Source organism: Lemur catta, chromosome 12, assembly GCF_020740605.2.
Source record: "Lemur catta isolate mLemCat1 chromosome 12, mLemCat1.pri, whole genome shotgun sequence".
Classification (NCBI taxonomy): domain Eukaryota; kingdom Metazoa; phylum Chordata; class Mammalia; order Primates; family Lemuridae; genus Lemur; species Lemur catta.
This window is the reverse complement of record NC_059139.1, coordinates 52,247,405-52,268,187: the sequence shown is the minus strand read 5'-3', so window position 1 is coordinate 52,268,187 and position 20,783 is coordinate 52,247,405. Positions and strand designations below refer to the sequence as shown.

Sequence of the window (20,783 nt, the reverse complement as noted above, 5' to 3'; positions counted from 1 at the left end):
GGGAGCTCAGACATTATACTAGCTCACCGGTTCTCAAACGTTTCATGTATCAGAATCCACTAAAGAGCTTGTTACAATACAGATGTTGAGCCCCATTTCCAGATTTTCTGATTCAGTAGGCCTGGCATGTGGTCCAAGAGTTTGTATTTCTAACAAGTTTCCAGGTGATGCTGATGATACAGGCCCAGGGATCACACTTTGAGAACCACTGCACTATTACAACTCTCAGGCTTAAATCATGAAATCCCAGGCCCAGAGGGATTACATAAATTGTCCAGCATGACTCACATAGGACTCAGTCTAGCTCTCCTCGCAGCCAGCCCGCCAGCCTTCCATGATTCTACACCTAAAACACTGAATACATACATTAACACTAGACTGTGGAATGCAATAAAGGCATAGTTACTCAACTGCCTGAGGGTGTGAGTGAGGATCACACAACTGTTCTAACCATGTGCTTCTACTGAATTAATCAAACAATCACAAATCCATCTACATCCGAATCTAATACGGAATTTGGAAACATCCATATTTTCACCCTTAACTGACCTCAGTAAAATATTCACACACACAGACACAAACACACACACACACTCCAGTATACACACCTCCACGTAGGTGGTTCTCTCCACATTAGCGTCACCTGGGGCACGTTAAACAATCCTGAATCCCAGGATATACCCCAGACCAGTCAAGTCAGAATCTCTTTGGGTGTGAGAGCAGATATCAATATTTTTAAAAACTGGTCCAAACCTAACTCACCAAGCTTAGATCTACTATTTACTATACAAGGTATGACTGGTTTTACAGAAGAGAAAACAGATTATGAATTATCTACTTTACAAGTACCAGGTTATCACCCATAAAGGATTCACTATTTCTCTAAGCAATTGCGACAGTGCCATTAATTTTCCTGTAAGCGCCTCAACCATTGTTCTACTCTGTTAATTTACTGTGACTTGCATGGAACAGTAAAACATATAATCTGCTCTCCAATAATCAAGAGTTGCTTACAGTCCCTCCACTGCCATTATTTCTACTCCCATAAAAATAACCCACCTCTCACTTTCACACTTCATTTTAGATCATTTCATAAACTCTATAATTAATCCTACAGCTTCAGGTGTATAGTAAGCGCCATGATGTGCCTTGACATATTTATTCATTGAATTTGCATTTCTATTCACATGGTAACTACATCCAAACTGCACCTGCAGATTCCGAGTATCATCAGCCATTTGAAAAGCACAAATTTTAATTTCTACTCTATGCAGAGCTGTTAAATTTGAGCAGAGGCCTGCAAATACATTTCAACCAGTGTGGTGGCACACAAGAACACGATCAACTGTCCTTTGTCTCAGTCTCTACTGTATAGCATAAAAGCCCCACTACAGAAAAGGGGGCTTATATGACTTTGGGGAAGGAAATCAGAATGGTGACATATATTAATACATTATTCTGCTCACCTGGTCAACTGTTCATTTCCAATGGATGGAATTTTCTGCTGTTTTTCATTATACCATCAAACTTTGGACTAATTTAGAAGAAAGATGGCTAGTGACTGATCACTGGTACTCTCACCTCCACTCCCCAACACACAAAATTTCCCATAGATGTTATGATTTCAAGAATTATCTGGATTGGACTCAAAAGCAGATTTATCAGGAAGGTTAAGCTTCAGGGTCTCTGAATTTGTATGGGCCTCTTCCAAAGCCCTGGGAGGTGCCCTAAAGGTTTATATTTACAATTTTTTATTCTTTTCCTTCAGGTGGGCATCCCCAAATTGTATAAGCATCAGGCCCACAATTCTGCATCCATCTGTAACTATGCCTAATATATGTAACTTGTAGATCAGCGATGGTACCTCTATTGGAGAGAAAGAAAAGCCTGCTTCTTTGGTTATGATTGCAACACAAAACCAGTTCTTGTTAATGTCACAGTATGAAGCTTTAACAGTTTAGTTAGTGCTTACATTCTTTTTTTTTTTTTAAGATGCCAGAGGAGAGCAAGAACACAGTCCTTCACTATCACAAATTATGCAGTCAAGTTTCCCCCCCGCATTTGGGGAATCACAGGGGTCAGTCAGCACATCTGGAATGCAACAGATAAGCCTTGCCCTGGGAAAACCACCTTCATGATCACAGTATCTCCCCTGCCAGAGAAGTATAGTGCTTGCATTCTGATTGGCAGCCAACATTTAGGGTGACCCTAGCCCTCAGGTCTAGGCATGTCTCAAGAACTTTCCAATCATGAATGTGAGGGAAAGTCTTATGTCAGATCAAGACCAAGTCAACAAGGTTTATTTAGGAGCCTACGACATGCTCAGCTCAGGGCTTTGGGTATCAAAAAAAAGTGTTACTAAGCACAAGAGAAACTCAAAAGCTGCTTGCTGACTTGAAGGGACTGATATCACTTCCCCAGGTCAGTCAGAAAAATGAGACAAAACCATTTTGCCATTGAAAACAACAACAACATCCAACAATTTAAAAATACCACAGCACTGTAAATAGATGGCCTGGTGTAGTTTCTTCTTTTCTGCACTGAATCTTCTTTATTGTAAATATGAGGATTCAGTCATTGGTTCATTAATTCATTCAATATGCATTCATTGATCATTTACTATGTGTACAATACTATTCTAGATATCAGGAATACTGAAGAATAGAAAATAGACAAAAATCCCTGCCCTCATGGATCTTATATTCTATTGGAGAAATAGAAAATAAGCAAGATAAATTAGTAAAATATATAGTATGTCAAATAGTGATAAGTGTTGAGAAAAAAAATAAGGCAAGGTTAGAAAGTGTGTGTAGGAAGTTGAAATTAATCAGGAAACACAAGAGACCATAACCCTTATGTGAAAAGATACATTCCTGTGCTGCGTGCCTTTGCCAGAAAAACACTATGAACAGAGGGTAACATTGGAAGCATTCACAGAAGCATCATCATTAATTGACAGCAGGGCTGCCAGATTCCTGTGTATTTGGATGGTGGTGGGGGTTGTGGGCAGGGCTGGGAGAGGATTAAAGCAGGAGGGAACCTGCAGAGGAACCTGAAACATGGAAACCCACTCTGCAGACCACATGGCTTGGTCAGGAGGTCCCTTGTTTCCTGTTCGGGACCAGAACACAGCAGAGCTGCACTTCCAGGTATGCCCATACTGCAGCCCAAACAAGTGGACAGGAAGCCTGCAGACACTGATGAAAGCGTGAGGTGTTTACCTGTCTGCACAACCTTCCCTCCTGCTGGCCTTCGCAACTCATCAGGTTCTAGGCTGCATTCAGGTTGGCAATTCCTGATTCATAGAAGACACACGAAGTCTGTTTTGGGAGTTGACTCTTATCCGGCACTTCCTTTGAACACCTGTCCAGCATCTGGGTCTAGCCCTTCCCTGGGCAGCATCATGCTCTCCCTGGCCAGCCAGCAAGTCCAGATCATCTTCTTCACACTTCCCCATTTCTGCTCTGAGTCAACAAGTTTTATTTAGGAGCCTTCTGCTCTCTGCCCAGTTCTCCCAGGCAGGTGGAAGCCTGCAGGGCCAGTTCCACTGAATGGCTGAGCCCCGGGAATGCACTAGGCTCCACTCCCAAAGAGACTCCCCTTGCTACTGCCACTAGCCACTGAAACTGACCCATGTGCAACTTGCTGCCTTTACAGCAGAGCCACAGGCACCGTCCAATCCAATCCCTTATTGCCTTTACTTCTTAAATCGAATCATGTGGCTCCAGACTGCACACCAGGCACCATAACATAGTAAAAGAGCAGTCTGCTCACCCAGGATTCAGGCTACCCTGTACTAGCAACACTGGCTGTGGGCTGTCAGCAAGTCTATGAAGCATAGACCGGCTCACTGAAGACAGCTTTCCTCCTAGGGCTATTCCAGCTGCAGGGGAGAAGTAGGAAGAAAGACAGCAGAAGCAGTGGGCATTCAGAAAAGTGAGAAAGACTTAGTTCTTTGGGCTACTTTTTCCTTCTGGCCCAATGTGCACGGACAAGCCAAAGTCAGAAAGACATCCTGTAAAGTGCACTAGAATAGTTCAATCTCCACCACAACCTCAGGTGAAAAACCAGACCTTCCCTTACCTAGCCTCCAGCAAATGGGAAATGGGCTTATCTTGAATTAAACCAAAAGTATTTTCCCTCAAAAACCATACTTAAATTAGGAAACCTGTGATGATGCTCTTGTACTTCACTTTTTCCAAAGACAGACTAGCCTGTGAGAATGGAAGACAGGAGAAGGTCTTAGCAAATCACAATTGACAACTAACTCTGCTAAGAGCATAGCAAAGACTCCCTTATTTCCCCTCAAAAATGTTCATTATTATAGTATGTAATCAACAATAGAAGTCAAACAGATTGATGAAACACCAATGTTATGAGCATTATCGGCTATTTTGAGTTATGCTGATGGGACTTTTGAGGGAAGGGTTTAGGAATATTTGGGCAAAGAACACCCGAATTTGCCTGACCACATCCAATAAAGTATGTGTGGCAAAATGTTGAAGAAGTAGAATGTGGTCAATCTGTAAAATTTTTATTTAGCTGGGATATATAAGCTAATATATATTATACTATATAATATATAAATTACTGTGGTAGTTCATGTTCATTATAGAACATATCTCTTTGTTCTTCAATTTAGAAAAAAATCACACTGATAATACCCACAGGTTAATATTGTGAATATAGGTTCGTAGGCTTTGGAAAAGGATTCACTTGTAAAAAATGGCTAGCTAACAAAATACACCATCTCTCATGGTGCTACAAATCATGATGATTGGAAGTCATAGGTTTAGTTTAGGTGAAGACAGCAACGAGGCTATTTTAACCACTTACAGATTTATTTTAACATAATGTCCTCTTTACACGTGAGAGATGAGGAAAGAGATAATGAATATGATTTTCATCTATTAAAATACTGTGCTTTTACTTTAAGTACTTTTTTACCTTGAAAATTAACTGACAGCAACTCAGAAAGAATCATGGAGCTACTGGAAATGAATTATGAGTCAGCTAAAGCAATGGTTCCTCTCCTTCCTCCCCCCGACTCCACAAGCCTTCCCTCCCACCTTGTATATGCTTTTAGCATTGTACTCAATTAAAATGGAAACATGTTCTCAGTAATTCGGCTAAAAAGGTTGAATAACTCCGTAAAACAATGTGAGAGAAATAACATAACCTTCTCTGATGCTGGATTTCTCAGAAGTATAACACACAGATCTTCAGTGAAACTCATCCGAAGGTGCTTATTGAATTATTTATTTCATTGATTTTTTTATCGTATATATTTATAGGGTACAACGTGATGTTCTGATGTATCTATACATTGAGGAATGATTAAATCAAACTAAATAACACCTATCATCTCACACAGTTATTCATTTTTTGTGGTAAGAACATTTGAAAATCTATTTTCTTGGTAATTTCTAAGTATGCAGTACATTATTTTCAACCATAGTCACCAGGTTGTACTTAGATCTTCAGAACTTATTCCTCCTCTCTAACTGACATTTTGTATCCTTGGACCAACATCTCCCCATTTCCCTCCCTCCCCACCAGCCCCTGGTAACACCATTCTGTGCTCTACTTCCTTGAGTTTGACTTTTTAGATTCCACATATAGGTAAGATCCTGCAGTATTTGTCTTTCTGTGTCTGGCTTATTTCATATAACATGTCCTCCAGGTTCATCCACATTGTTGCAAATGACAGGATTTCTGAAGATGCTTATTTAAAAGACTGTGTATCCCCAGAAATACTGACTCAGAATAGCAGTTTAGAATCTGCATCCTTAACAAGCCACCCAGTGAGTGCATGATCAAGACCCCGGCAGTCAAGGGCCACCGATTTCACGCACATTGTCGCGTATCTGGCTTAGCTGCTCCCCCACTCACCTGGTGGACTCCCGTGTCCTGCCGCAGCTGTGGCAATTGCAAAAGCGGAAGCCGGTGAAACAGAGCAGTGGGCATTGTCAGCTGTCTGTCCTGGTTATTTGAAAAGAAACGAAATAGAAAGGTGAAGCAAATGGATAATATTCTGTAATGAAAATTCTCATTATTATTCCAGCACTGGATGAAGGATTGAGCCAAACGCCCTTTTTTGCCCCTGTTAACAAGAAAGCACATCAACAACCCCACTTTGGGTGTGTGAGCAAGAGAAATGAATACAGACATCTGCACAAAAACGTGTACGTGAGTATTCCTAACAGGTAAAAAGTAGAAACAACCAAATGTCCATCAACTGATGAACAGACAAACAAAAACATGCTGTAAGATGGATAAACCCGGAAAACATTATGCTAAGTGAAAGAAGCCAACCACAAAAGGTCATGATTGTATATGGATTGTCTAGAGTAGGAATCCACAGAGACAGACAGTAGCTGAGCGGTTGCCAGGGCTGGGGGAAGACAGGGATGGGGAGAGACCGCTGTTGCGTACTGCGTTTCTTTTCAGGTGATGAAAATGTTCTGGAATTAAATAGTGGTTATGGCTGCCTGACCTTGTGAGTACATTAAAACCACAGAATTCTGCACTTTAAAAGGGTGCATTTTATGGTATGTGAAGTGTATCTCAATATAAAAAAATATATTTTTAAAAGATACTACATCATGTTACCAATAGAATTTTCTTCTCGAATCACCTTTAAAAGTGGGGATAGGTTTAGCGTGGCCCTTCTAAAATTGAAAGGATGCACTAAGAACCTGCCAGTCCCTCTCTCTCCCCAGATTGTACTTTCCACAGGGCATTTGGCGATGCTGGCTTTCCTCACTCAGGCTTTTAGTGAAAACAGTTCACTGTGATTCTAACATGAGGGGTTTTTATTAGTTTGCCCCTAAAGTTATACAGTCATGCTTCAAATAAATAAATAAATAAGGGGGAAAGCAAAGAGTGGCTTTAATGTGCCCATGAAAGTATAAAATAGCTCTATCTTCTCTTTCTGCAGTAGCTTTATAACATTTTCAGAACAAGGCAGCAGGTAGACAGAAGAACAGACAAAATTTCAGCTAGACAGGGAGGAAATATGTGATACTGCCCCCATTTAGATTCTTCATATTATCACAGATTTCAGCCTCCTTCGTATGTTTCTATGGCTCTATGATTTAATCGTATCAGGGAAGAAACAAATGACTTACTTAATCCACAAACAGGATTTGGATTTCCAAATAATTCTTAAAAATAATTAAAAACTTTATCTGTGAATATAAACATATGAAAAGAGAATATAGAGCTCTGATAATAGTAACAAGGTGAATAGCATATAGCAATTGCCATGGTAGAGTCTCACTTCCAAACTGTTCCAGGTTGCAATGAACTCATGGGGATCTGTCCTAGGTAGCAGTGGTCACGGAAGTTTTTAAGACCTGGATTTGTCATATGACAAGCCAGGAGAGTCCAGCTTAACACTTTAATTTACCAGAAACACCCAAATGTCAGGGTGACCCATAAAGGACCAGGAGCCTGACAGCTCCGAAGGCTAATATCCATCAAGGCAAATCTGACAACAGCCTGACCCTGACCCTCTGAGTTGCTCTCAGATCTGATGGCAACGACAACTGCTTCCACCAAGCGGCTAAGGCCACAGATGACCATTTGGAGCCATGCACTTTACCTTGGGCTAAAATGCCTTCCTTGCAGCACGAGAGTCAAAAACACCTTTACAACTTACTTCGGGGGAATCTAGTTTCATAATTGTGTAATTTTCTCTTCTGACTTGAAATAATTGGCTTGAGAAGAAAAAAGCAAACATTTCAAAACAACTGTTATTTGGATATATTTATTTGAGCAGCGGGGAAAATGGGGAGATTTTCAAAAGATTCCTATATTTTCCTCTGATTTTCCTCCATTTAGAGGATATTTGTTGTGTTCCCAAACAAACTACGGGGTAATGCTTTACAATTTTCATAACTATGTGAAAAAACATATGCCAGTTTCTGCCACTAGCAATAATAATGACTGGGGTCCCAAGCAACTGGACATTGTTTTAATAAGCCCCCCCCCAAATTGTGGTGTCCCAGATGACTCTATTTCTATAAACTCCACTGGGACTCATGGTAAGGTAGCAGAGTCTAGGAACATTTTGGTAAAACTAGCACTGAAAGTCTTCCACTAGCCATCATCTAAACACACATTACTCCACACAAAATGCAATGCAGTAATGGGACGGAGCAAATACTAGTTAGAATGATGACATATTCTCTAATGGTTTATTTGTCCACTACTTGGTGCAACAGTAGCAGCACAGTTGTTCCTTGGTATCCATGGGGTATTGGTTCCGGGACCTCTCTTGAATACCAAACTCCATGGATGCTCAAGTCCCTGATCTAAAATAGCGTAGTGTTTGCATATAACCTACACACATCCTTCCGTATACTTTAAATTACCTGTGGATTGCTTTTAATAACTAATAAAATCTAAATGCTATGTAAATAGTCATTATACTATACTGTTTAGGGAATAATGATAAGCGGGGAAAAGTCTGTACACGTCAGTACAGATGCCTTTTTCCTCCCCAATATTTTTGATGGGTGGTTGTTTGGATCCAAAGATTCGGAACCATGGATACAGAACTCACAGATACAGAGGGCTGACTGTATTTGCTTCTAATTCATTTTCATAACTGAGACTAAAAAATATTTTGGGAAGGAAACAGTAAGGCAAGGGAAAGGTTCAGAAACTCGAAGTCACTTTTCACTTTTACATTTCTCTGTCCCTCTCTGAGCTCTCACCTCCAGGCTGGCGGTAGCGGAGGTGCCGGGGAGTCGAGGGGGACCTGCAGGGTGAAAGCTCCGTGCTGTCCGCTGCGGGGGAGCTTTCCGCTCCTGCTCGCTCGGCTGGTGCAGACTCTAGGACTGCTGCTTGAAAACATCATGAATTTTAACAACCAGGCCATGAATTCAAGAGCTTCTTGTCAGTATCATGCATGGAAACACAAAAGTTCATTGCAGGTAATAAGCATTTCACATCAGTCTACATTTTTAAAGGGCTTGAACGTAAAAGTCAAGTGCCAACCACACCAAATCTAAAATAGGGATCTTCTCTAACCCTGTCTTGCTTGCTGACTCTGGCTGAGCCTGGCCAGCCCCTTCTGTCCAGTGCAACAGCAGATATTAAAAAAAACAACAAAAAAAAAAAACAGGGGGTATGCAGTGAATCCCCCACCCTTCAGAATGTTTTTGCATTCTTAGAATGGGGAAAGAGGAACTTTTTCAGATTATAAAGTAGATTGGAATAAAAATTGGGACTTCACTTGTTTTTTGCCTGGGTTGCTCCTTTAACCCAACTAAAGTTTGACTTTCTATCAGTGTAGCCCCCATCCCCACCCCGGGAAGCTCTGGGGGCTCCTAGGAATCTAGAGCTACATGGTCCAAAACAGCAGCACTAACCAAATGTGGCTACATAAGCTTATATTAACTCAAGTTAAAATAATACTTCAGCTCCCCACTTGTACTAGCCACATTTCCAGTGCTCAGTGGCCACACGTGGCTAGCGGTCACAGCACTGCACAGCACAGATACACGGCATTTCCATCCTCCCAGAAAATTCTACTGGGTGTCTCTTGGCTAGAGCTACAGATCAGCAGGAAGCAAGTCGAAATTTTAAAAGTGAACTGCTGGAGGGTTTAAGATCATTTGAGCTTCTTCGCTGCAGCTAGCATCCCAAGAATAAAAGACACATCATTCTAGGGTCACACTTAGGCTATTACTAATGACGTTTCTATACCCCTCCCACTGACTTATGAGGCAGGTAAAACGACAACATACACTTTATGTTCTTTCAAGAAAAAATATTACAAAAATTTAATAAATTCCCAGTAATCCTTTCATTTCTTTTTACTTGGGCTTGTCATTAACTTCCACTGATAAAAACTTAGAGTCACCTCCACTACTTTTATATTAATCCTGTCAGCAGAATGACTTCCCTTTGCCATTTCATTCAAGATTTCACTCAAACTTTCCAAAATCTCTAATGACTTCATATAAAGCCATTTTTACACTTGCACGTGATTTACTCCCTTAGAAATATGACAATTTTGCTCTTCTGAAACACAAAGAGGCCAGTGAAGGGAAATGGTTAGAATCTTTCCCTGAATGACATAATTACAGTAAAACTGGCAATGATGCAAGATGCAGACAAAAAAAAATCAGTGCTTAGCTGTTAGTTTTATTATTTTCTAAATAACTCCTTCAAAATTCAGTAACAGAAGGCATCTGCTCTGTAAGAACAAGCAGAATATCAAATACGTGTCCTTGGTTTGATTCAACCATTCAGTCATCTGAGGAAAATGAGAAAATCGTTAGTCAGCGATGACACTGAACCCAAAAAAATGTTCCCAGGGAGAGCTGGACGGGACCCGTAGGTCCCGAAAGAACAGGAAGGCGAACAATAATACTGTACGCTAACAGGCACCTGAAGAGAAGAAACCATGCCAGCACGGGGAGGGGAAGCCTTTCCTTCTGGCATGTTCACTTTCTATCAAGCTCCATGCAAACAGCTTTGCCTGCAGGACGAGTGGGCAGATGTGGGCTCAAAACAAATGCTAAACTTGGGAGCACTTTCAGCCCACAGGCAGGCAATCTTCAAACTAGGAACACAGACGCTAGTGCTGTGGGCTGTGCAGCAACACTCAGGCGGCTAAGTTGCCCAGCCGTGGCCTAAGTGAGCACCAAGTGGGTACGGCGGGCGCCCCTGTGGCTCCCCTTCCTTGCCCGCCGTTGCCTTGATTTTTGTTGAGACTGCATCACGGGGTGGAATCTGGATATCGGAGTCATGCTGATATCTGTGTTTTTTAGAAGCACGTGGGGTGGAAGAAGATAGGAACTGCCTGGCACTAAGACAAAAGGGCACTAGTGAATGTTGGGTGGGCCTGAAACAGACTCAGGGATTGGGTTGGAAAAAATTAAATTGCATTCTTTTTATTCCCTAAGAAGTACATTGCCTCGCTCATTTTGAGGGATATTTCCTATTTCTCTTCTTTCCGTTCATATCATTTGAAGTTCTCTTGCCAGAAAATATTGCAAGGCTGGCATTATCATTGCAATGACAATAAAACTGGACAAAGGTCACTAGTATTCTTCAAAGTGCGTGCCCTGAAACATCTAGCTGGATAGCAGTGAGAGAGACCTATGATGCCAGCAAGGACCTAAGAGGCAAAACTGATATCATGCAATGAGATTGTGTGGGGTTGTATCCTTAAGTGAAAAGCAGAAAATGTATAAACTCTTGGCACAGGATTCTTATTCAAGTTTGCCAACTGTTTTAAGCGTTAACATTATGGGAAGAGCATGCAAACATCTTTCAAATTAAAGACAGATCAGCATCTCCCTTTTCTTTGTGAAGACTAGATGGCAGGGTTAACACAGAGGCACTCTTGGCCCCTACAAGAGGAGAGTTTGTGTGTGTGTGTGTGTGTGTGTGTGTGTGTGTGTGTGCGCGCGCGCGCATGTGCATACACACACAAACTGAACTTTCAGACACTGAAGTAAAATGTGGGGGTGGGGGAGAACGGTGAGTGATGAGGAGCAGCTATAAATACAGACGAGGCTTTGCACCCTCGCCATTGCTCACCTCCTGCTCTGTGGCCTGGTTCCTAACAGTCCACACACCGGTTCTGGTCTGCTGCCCAGGGTTTGGGGACCACAGATGCAGAGGACCACACAGTATTCATTTGTTCGCTAACCATACCCCAGGCCTCACGTAACTTCCCCCCCCTTTTTTTTCCCATTGCTTGATTTCCTTATCTGTTTTATTTTTAATCCAGTGGTACTCTGTGTGTCTTTGAACTACCACATTAAATATTTTTAAATATAAGATGGAAAATAAATATATTAAAAAGAAATTAGAGGATGGCTATAGAAACAGAAAAGAAAGAAGAAAGAAAGAAGGAAGGAAGGAAAAAGGAGAAAGAAAGAAGAAAGAAAGAAGAAAGAAAGGAAGAAAGAAAGAAGGAAGGAAGGAAGGAAAAAGGAGGAAAAAAGAAAGAAGAAAGAAAGAAAGAAAGAAAGAAAGAAGGAAGGAAAGAAGGAAAGAAGGAAAGAAGAAGAAAGAAAGGAAGGAAGGAAGAAAGAGAGAAATGAATTAGAGGATGGTTATAGAAAGGGAAAAGAAATAAAGATGCAAAGAAGTGGCTAGGAACAAGTGCTGAATGGCAGGACTGAGGGATGGGGTCATGGTAAAAGTGAGCAGTGTTTGGAGAAGCAGGCTAGAGAAAGCCTATATTGCCAACAATGGAGAGTTAGAGAATCTGGTGAGGGATCAGAAGAGAATATCTGTAGGGAACGTTTGAATCTTCTTAGAGATTACTTAAGTGATCATGTTCAGAATGTTGGTAGAAACACAGGTGATAAAGACAATTCTGATCAGGTCTCAGATCGAAATGAGGAACAAGGTATTGGAGACTGGAGTAAAGGCCATCCTCATCATAAAGTAGCAGAGAACTTGGGTGAATTGTGTCCATGCCCAGGGGCTTTATGGAAGGCAGAGAACTTAACAGCAATGAACTAGGATATCTGGCAGAAGAAATTTCTAAGCAAAATATTGAAGGAGCTGTATGGCTAGTTTTAACTGTATATAGTTAGATGCAAGAGGCAAGAAATGATTTAAAGGTGGAATTTATAATTAAAGGGGAAGCAGAGTAGAGAAATTTAGAAAAATCACAGACTGGCCATGTCAAGAGTAAAAAGGCATCTTTAGGAGAACAAAGTGACCATTTGCTAAAGAGATTAGTATGAAAGAGATTAGGGGAGAGAGAGAGAGAGAGAGAGAGAGAGAGAGAGAGAGAGAGAGAGAGAGAGAGAGAGAGAGAGAGAGAAAGGGAGCCAGGTGGTATTCATTAAGACAATGGGAGAATGACTCCAAAGGCATTTCAGAGATCTTTGAGGCTAGCTAGGACCTTGAGGGCAAGGTTTCCAGAGAGGAGCCCAAGGGACCTCAGCATTCACTGCCCAGGGCTGCCTTTGTACTCTGCTCACCACATCTCTGTGCAGTGCTCCTCAGCCACCCCAGCTGTGGCTCAGGCAAACCCAGATGCTGCTCAGGCCATCACTCCAGAGAGCATTGCTCCAGAGAGCATCACTCTAGAGGGCATTAACTCTTGGTGGCATCCATGTGGTGCTAATTCTGCAGGTTCTCAGAGTGCACAAACTGTGGATTTTAAAGGATGTCACAGACAGCCTGGAGGCCCAGGCAGAGATTTATCATAGGAGCAGAGTCACCAAAGAAAGTCCTCACTGGGGCAATGCCTAGTGGAGCTGTGGGAATGAAGTCATTGCAGAGATCCCAGAACTACTAGCATGCAAAACCAGTCTGAGAGGGCTGCAGGCAAGAGACCCCAATCCAGGAGAGCTGGTGTGTGAGCTGAGCCCAGCAAAGCCATGGAGGCAGTGCTGCCTAAGGCTTTGGGGGCCCAATCCCAACCCAGTGTGCCCAGGAGGCAGCACATGGAGTGAAAGATTATTCTGGGTCTTAAGACTTAATTTTGTCTGCCCTGTTGGGTTTTAGACTTACTTGTGGCCTGTTACTCCTTTCTTCTTGCCTATTTCTCCCTTTCTCAAAGGGAATGTCTATCCTATGCCTATCCTACCATTGTATTTTGACAGTAGATAATGTGTTTTAATTTTATAAGCTCACAGCTGGAAGTGAATTTTCCTGAGGTTGACTGTGCCTTGAGTTACACCCACATCTGATTCAGATAAGACTCTGGACCTTGGACTTTTCAGTTATTGCTGGAACAGAGGTTAAGACTTTTGGGGCTATTGGGATAGAGTCAATGTATTTTACATGTGAGAAGGACATGAATTTGGGGGACCAGGAATGGGAATGCTATGGTTTGAATGTGTACCCCAAAGTTCATGGGTTGAAAACTTAATCCCAATGCAACAGTGTTGAGAGGTGGGACCTCTAAGAGGCAATTAGATGATCAGGTCTCTGCCCACCCACATGAATGGATTAATACTGTTATCTTGGGAGTGGACTCCTTATAAAAGGATGAGTTTGGCCCCTTCCCTGTCACTCTTTGTCTATCTTTCCCTCTCTTTCTCTCTCACTCATGTTATAAAACAGCAAGCAGGCCCTCACTAGACGTCAGCACTTTGGTCTTAGACTTCCCAGCCTCCACAACTGTGAGAAATAGATTGCTGTTCATTATAAATTACCTAGTCTCAGATATTCTGTTACAGTGGCACCAAACAAACTAAGACACCCCAAGTATAACTGTCTTCCAGTTTGTTGCCCCAGAGAAAAAACTGCTGATTCTTACTCCATCCCAAGCAGGTTTCGTGCCATGGCATTAGACCATTAGTAGGCTTGGGCTTTGAAGACCAGAACTAGGGAATTTGGTGACCCAAGTGGAACACTCCCTGTGTTACAAAGTGGTATACTTAATCATGACCGACAATGGGCAGCTGGACTGGGACCTCTAGAACTATGACATGTGTTTAGACTATAATACAGAAAGGAATAGATTTTGCTTTTACTTTTCTATTAAAGGAAAAAAAATTAATATCCATAGTACTAGGCCTTAGCCAAAATAAAATGCAATCTCTGAGAAATTACAAAAAAAGAAGAGAGATTCTCATCTCATACCCATTAGAATGGCCACTATAAAAGAAAACCCTAGAAAATAACAAGTGTTGGTGAGCACGTGGAATCCTTGTGCATTGTTGGTGGGAATGCAAAATGGCACATACTGTGGAAAACAGTATGGAGGTTCCTAAAAAAATTAAAAGTAGAATTACCACATGACTTGGCAATTCCACTTCTGGGTATATATAATAGATCCAAAAGAATTGAAAACAGGATCCCAAAGAGATATTTGCACACCCATGTTCACTGCAGCATTATTCACAATAGCTAAGAGGTGGAAGCAACCAAAATAGTCATCAAGAGATGAATGGATAAAGAAAACCTGGTATATGCATACAATGGAGTATTATTCAGCCTTAAAAAAGGAGGAAATCCTACGACATGCTACAACATGGGTGAACCATGAGGACATTTTGCTAAGTGAAATGAGCCAGTCATAAAGGGACAAATACTGAATTATTTCTCTTATACAAGGTATTTAAAGTAATCAAACTCATAGAGACAGAAAGTAGAATGGTGGGTGCCAAGGGCTTAGGGGAGGAGAAAATGGAGTATTGTTGTTCAATAAGTATAAAGTTTCAGTTTTGCAAGATGAAAAGGTTCTAGAGATATCTTGTACAACAATGTGAATGTACTTAACATTACTAAGCTATACACATAAAAATAGTTCGGATGGTGAGAAGAAGGAGGAGGAGGAGAAAGAAAAAGATTATTTAGGGGAGTTGTTGTTTTCAAGTTTACTCAATGCTAGAAAGCCCTAAGAAGGCTAGTAATGGGGTCTGCACTATAGGGCTGCCCCTGGTGCCAAAACAGGACAAAACCTGTCCCTTGAGAAGCAATGATGTCTCCTGCTCTCCAAATTGGGTTAACCTCTGGTGACTACCACTACCCCTTTGCTTATATATTCTCTTTGCCCAGATGTTTGCCCATCTCCTGCTTCCAACCCATATATCTATTTTTCTTGGCTCATGTCAAAGACATTTCCTGCTTCTGCTCAAGCAGACATGATCTCCCTGCCTTTCAGCTTCCAGAGCACTCTTACCTACATCTCCTGTACCATCTGCCCTTATAGTTATGTTGTGTTTCTATTTTCCGCATAAGTACAGTGTGAGGGGTGAAGGCGCTATCTTAGTTACTATTACGGGCTCTGTAGCACACACATATCCAGCACAGACAAGAGCTCACTCAATGACTTGAGCGGGACTTACTGGGTCTTTATCCCAGCCCCAGGAGCAATCAAACCACAGCCTCAGAGCCACTAATGTCTGACATTGAAATGCTTGTTCCTAAAGCTCTCCTAACAAAAAAGAACATGAGAATCCAGACTTATCTCCAGATTTCTCCTCTCCTACTTACTGCGATCCAATAAAGGAGGGAGAAGAACTTCCCATATTGTGGAAAATTCCTGTACTTCCCAGGCCGCTGTGCCTAGGAAGTGCAGGAGTCATGCCCTCCGTGGTTCCCAAGTGCTGGATGGAACCCCAGATGCACTTGTCAGCTCATGCACTACCTCATTATTCCCAAGAAGAATCCATCATGATTTTGCTGAAGCTTGCTGTTCTAATGACTTTTTAATTATCTTCCCCCTTTCCTCCTCTTTAGTTGCTAACTTGTCAATTTAAAGAATTTCTTGTTAAAAAGGGTGCTACTTTTGATGATGACAACCACTCCAGTTAAAATTCCATTAAGTACTTCAATCAGGAAGCTTATTTAAATGATCTGAGCTAGGAAGCACACAGGAACTTCAACTGGGCAGAAAAGCAGGGCATACTCTTCCATCTGGATGATCCTCCTTGAAATTTGGACACTTTGTCTGATTTATTGCCCAATTTTTATTATGTTATCAATAAATAAATCAATTATGCAGTTAACAAAAAAGCTCTTTGCTAATTTAGCTGTGAAACCATTTTTATTTTCATTACAGAAACACTGGATTTTAAAAGCAACAAGGATCACCTTCTCCGACCCCCACATTGTACCAAGCTGAGGAAGCTAAGGTGATGGGCCAGAGCAGTGGGCCCCAACCTTTTGGCATGAAGGACTGGTTTCATGGAAGACAATTTTTCTACAGACTAGGGCCAGGGGTGGAGGGATGGTTTCAGGATGATTCAAGTGCATCACATTTATTGTGCAGTCAAACCTCTCTGCTAATGATAATGTGTATTTGCAGCTGCTCCCCAGTGCTAGCATCACCACCTCAGCTCCACCTCAGATCCTCAGGCATTAGATTCTCATAAGGAGAGAGCAACCTAGATCCTCGCATGCACAGTTAACAGTAGGGTTCTCCCTCCTTTGAGAATCTAATGCCTCCGCTGATCTGACAGGAGGCAGAGCTCAGGCAGTGATTCGAGTGATGGGCAGCAGCTGTAAACACAGATGAAGCTTCGCTTGTTCTCCACTGCTCACTTCCTGCTGGGTGGTCTGTGTTGGTTTCTAACAGGCCACGACTGGTACCGGGTCCGCTGCCCAGGGGGTTGGGACAGCAGGGCTAGAGGACCCGCAATTAGTTCACTGCATGTTTTACTTCATTCATTCATTTAACAAAAACGTGCCACCTGCCAGGCACTGGCCAAGACACTGAGGATACAGAGGTGAACAAGAAAGGCAAGGTCTCTGGTCTCACGGAGCTTACATGGGGAAAGGCTGTCTAAGCAGAGGGAAGAGCAAGTGCAAAAGCCTCGAGGCAGGAATGACTAAGGTGTTTTTGAGACACAAAAAGGAAATCAGTGTAACTGTTCCTAGCAGATGAGGGAGCCCGGCAGGGGCAGGGGACAGGCAGGAAGACAGCAGCCCAGTATCATAGGATCTAAAGACCTTGGGAAGGAGAATGTACTTTATTCTAAGTGCAATGGGAAGTCATTAGAAAATTTAAGCAGGAAACCCTATGATCTAATCCACATTTTAAAAAACCATTTGACTGTGGCATGAGCAATTAACGCTGTCTCTGATTTGATTTCTCTCTATATACCTCTGTTGTAATACAGAGTGTTGCCCTCGTGACCAAACTGAAGAAGCCATCTTGGTGCTTTCAGGCTGGGTCATCCTCCGCAGAAAAAGGCTGGAAGCACACAGGTGCTTAAGGCAAACAGTAGAGGAGGAGAAAGCTCTGAGGCCCGAGCTCATGGACGAGGATGCCCACAACCTCCCTCCATGCAAAGCAGCATACTAGGCTCTTTAGCCAACCAGCCCTAACCAAATTCCAAGACCCTCCCAGTAATACTATTCCAATATGCTATTCTTCCATAGACAACCGGCTACCATTAGCATTTTACTATAGGGGCATAAGGACAACTAAACTTGCCCTCTGTTCCACAAGGGGTAGAGGAAACTACAGGAATTTTCTCTTCTAACTAGCCACTGTTAGCAGTAGGAAAGTTGTAAACACAGGGGACTGGGGTTCCAGGAGGAATGATGGGGAAGCAGGTGGCCAGCAAATGTTGGGTGTAATCACGTAAATGTGCTGGATGATACCTCTTTGAATACTTCGCTTTAGCTTGTTACACAGATCCACGCGGGGGTTATCTACATTCTCGTCTATAGATCCCGGGCTTTGTTCTGGAGAAGAGAGGCCTCTGCTAAGATCCAACGGTACTTTACCAGTGTGTGGCGGTGGGGATGCAGCGGGGCTATGGGTGGTGGTGGGACTGCCAGATGACGAGGAAGTGGTCAGGTCCAATGCTCCTATCCTTGAGTTCAAGGGAGAAGTCAAGGACAGCTTTCTGGCCCTCACTGGGGAGGATGTTCGGGACACAGCCAGCGGTGGTGGGGAAGAGAATTTGCGACATAGACGTGGGGATTTTCCATCCGCCAAGTGTTCACCTCTGTTGTTCTGGCTGGTAGCAAAAAACAATTCCAATGACCTAAAAATAAGAGCAAAAGCTACTAACAGATTGTAGCCAAGTGAAATGATTTCCCAGATGTCATTCAAGAACATGCTCCCTTCATTTAAAGGCCACAATATCATTGCGTTTCTCTCGCTGGATCTTTCTTAATCTACATACTACATGTATACCACGCACTTGCCAAAGAAGCACAGACATTTTGGGGGAATTATCTAATCCCTTGCTACTCAACTGTGGCCCAAAGACCAGCAGCATTGGTATGTCTGGGGGGCTTGTTAGACATTCAGAACTCAGGCTCCACTCCAGACCTACTGAATCAGAGCAGGCAGTTTAAAAAGACACATCCCCCCAGGCTGTTTCTCATGTATATTAAAGTTTGAAAAGCACTAAGGAAGGAAGGAAGGGAGGAAGGAAGGAAGGGAGGGAGGGAGAGAGAGAGGGAGGGAGGGAAGGAGAGAGAGAGGGAGGAAGGAAGGCAGGAAGGAAGGAAAGAAAGAAAATCCTAAAGCAACAGAGATTCCAAATAATCACAGAGCAGGCAAAGGCCACTTGGAGACTTCAGGGTTCTCAGCTTCTTCCCTGGGGAACTCTCTGTGACCTTTGCTTACCACTTCTCCTGGTGGGGCATAGTAAGTTCAAGGGCAAGCCAGTGCGCCCTAGGAGCTGCTTTGCAGAGCAAGGCTGCTCATCTGAATGGTGACTCAGGAGCCAGGAGGACTATACTTTAAGGACAGCCAAATCCTGGGCATACCTGACAGGGATGGAGGTGAAAGGCCTCTTGTATATGTCGGAAAGCTTCCCCAGCACCACAGCGGCGGTCGTGAAAATCCGATAGGTGTGCAGGAAGGTGTTGAGGAAATCGATACTAAGAAAGCGCAGGTCTGTCAGTCGCTCCAAGAGGCGCTCCACGCTGGCATACCGGATCTGGGGCACTTTGCAGGAGTTGAGTGTTTTACTGAAGCAAATGTCAGTGTCGTCCTTATGAAGACGGGCATCAGACCTATGTGCAAAGCAGGAACACGATGATAAAACCAGGAGGAGGCTTTCTCCTCAGCCACGGAGTACGTCAGTGTTTGCAAACACACACACACACACACACACACACACACACACGTGTATGCTTTCCACCGCATTTGATAGAAGATGGAGAAATTTACAGTCATCCCTCCGTATCCTTGGGACATTGGTTCCAGAATTCCCTCCATAGCAAAATCCACAGTTGTTCAAGTTCCTGATATGAAATGGTGTAGTACTTGCATATAACCTATGCACATCCTTCTGTACACTTTAAATCATCTCTACATTGCTTAAAATACCTAACACAATGTAAATAGTTGTTATACGGCATTTTAAAATTTGCATTATTTTTCATTGTTGTGTAGCTATTTTGGGTTTTTTTCCCCCAAATATTTTCGATCTGCAGTTGATTGAATCCACAGAAGCAGAACCAGTGGAGACAGAGGGCTGACTATATATGTTGACATGACCTATAACATACGACAGGGCAGGGTTATGAAAACATCAAGTATGCCATTATAATTTAGGAAGCCCTGAATTAATAATGGAAAAGGTAATAATAATTCACTTCACTGTGTGGATTCCTTCTCTCTCCAGTTCAGTTATGTTTTACTAGGAAAATGAAACCAAAGCCTTCTTTTTGGGTTGGAGGTAAGCATTGCTTATGCCCTTAAAATGCAGAATATCAAAAGTGTGCATAAAAAGTAGTGGGTGACACTCCCCCCAACAGGGGAGGAAAGGCACAGATAACACTGCCATATCCATCGTTATTTCTTTTTCTCACTTCTAATTTTGTACATTTGTGCTTTCCCCCTTTTTCTTGATTCAACTGACTGATATATTATATGATGAGGTATTTTACCCCCTAGAACGGGTTGTTTGATTTAACAATTATACTGTTTTTCTATATTTGATTAATGTTTGTTCTCATCTTATTTTCTTCCTGTATTTTCCTACAGTTTAGTTTCTCATTCTTTTTCTAACTTCTTGAATTGAACGCCTAATTCATTTATTTTATTCTTTCTGGCTTATGAATGTGTTTTAAGGCTATACATTTTCTGAATACTGTTAAATCCGTAAATTATGTGACATGCTATGTTTTCATTACGTTTTCAATATTCTGCAGTATTAAAAACATAATAGGTGAAATATATTCCCCTAAACAGGGCCCACCACTGCTACCCTGCAATGCACCTCTTTTATCATTCTGTAAAATCTCCCATCAGGCTGCTCCTGAGTGCTCACCCTGAGGCCGTTGCACTGGCAGCCTCTCCAAGTGCACTGCCTTTGCCAGTAGCCTTCTCCTCCCCTTCGAGATCCTTCTTTCCCCTTCACCGCAGCATCTCA

The 20,783-nt window shown here is 42.4% G+C and overlaps 1 protein-coding gene and 1 non-coding gene across 2 annotated transcripts in view; both read right to left on the bottom strand.

Annotated features, from left to right (window-relative positions):
* RASGRF2 (Ras protein specific guanine nucleotide releasing factor 2) overlaps window positions 1–20,783 on the bottom strand; it is a 217,034-nt gene that overhangs the window by 74,570 nt on the left and 121,681 nt on the right. The window contains exons 15-18 of the mRNA XM_045565878.1: window positions 19,171–19,419; window positions 18,049–18,437; window positions 8,724–8,849; window positions 5,893–5,982 (exon numbers count right to left, since the gene is read on the bottom strand). Coding sequence (XP_045421834.1) covers window positions 5,893–5,982; window positions 8,724–8,849; window positions 18,049–18,437; window positions 19,171–19,419 — 854 coding nt within the window. The remainder of the gene's footprint in view (window positions 1–5,892; window positions 5,983–8,723; window positions 8,850–18,048; window positions 18,438–19,170; window positions 19,420–20,783) is intronic.
* LOC123648769 lies at window positions 1,997–2,167 on the bottom strand. Its single transcript, XR_006738775.1, has one exon. It is a non-coding gene; the product is annotated as a U1 spliceosomal RNA (small nuclear RNA).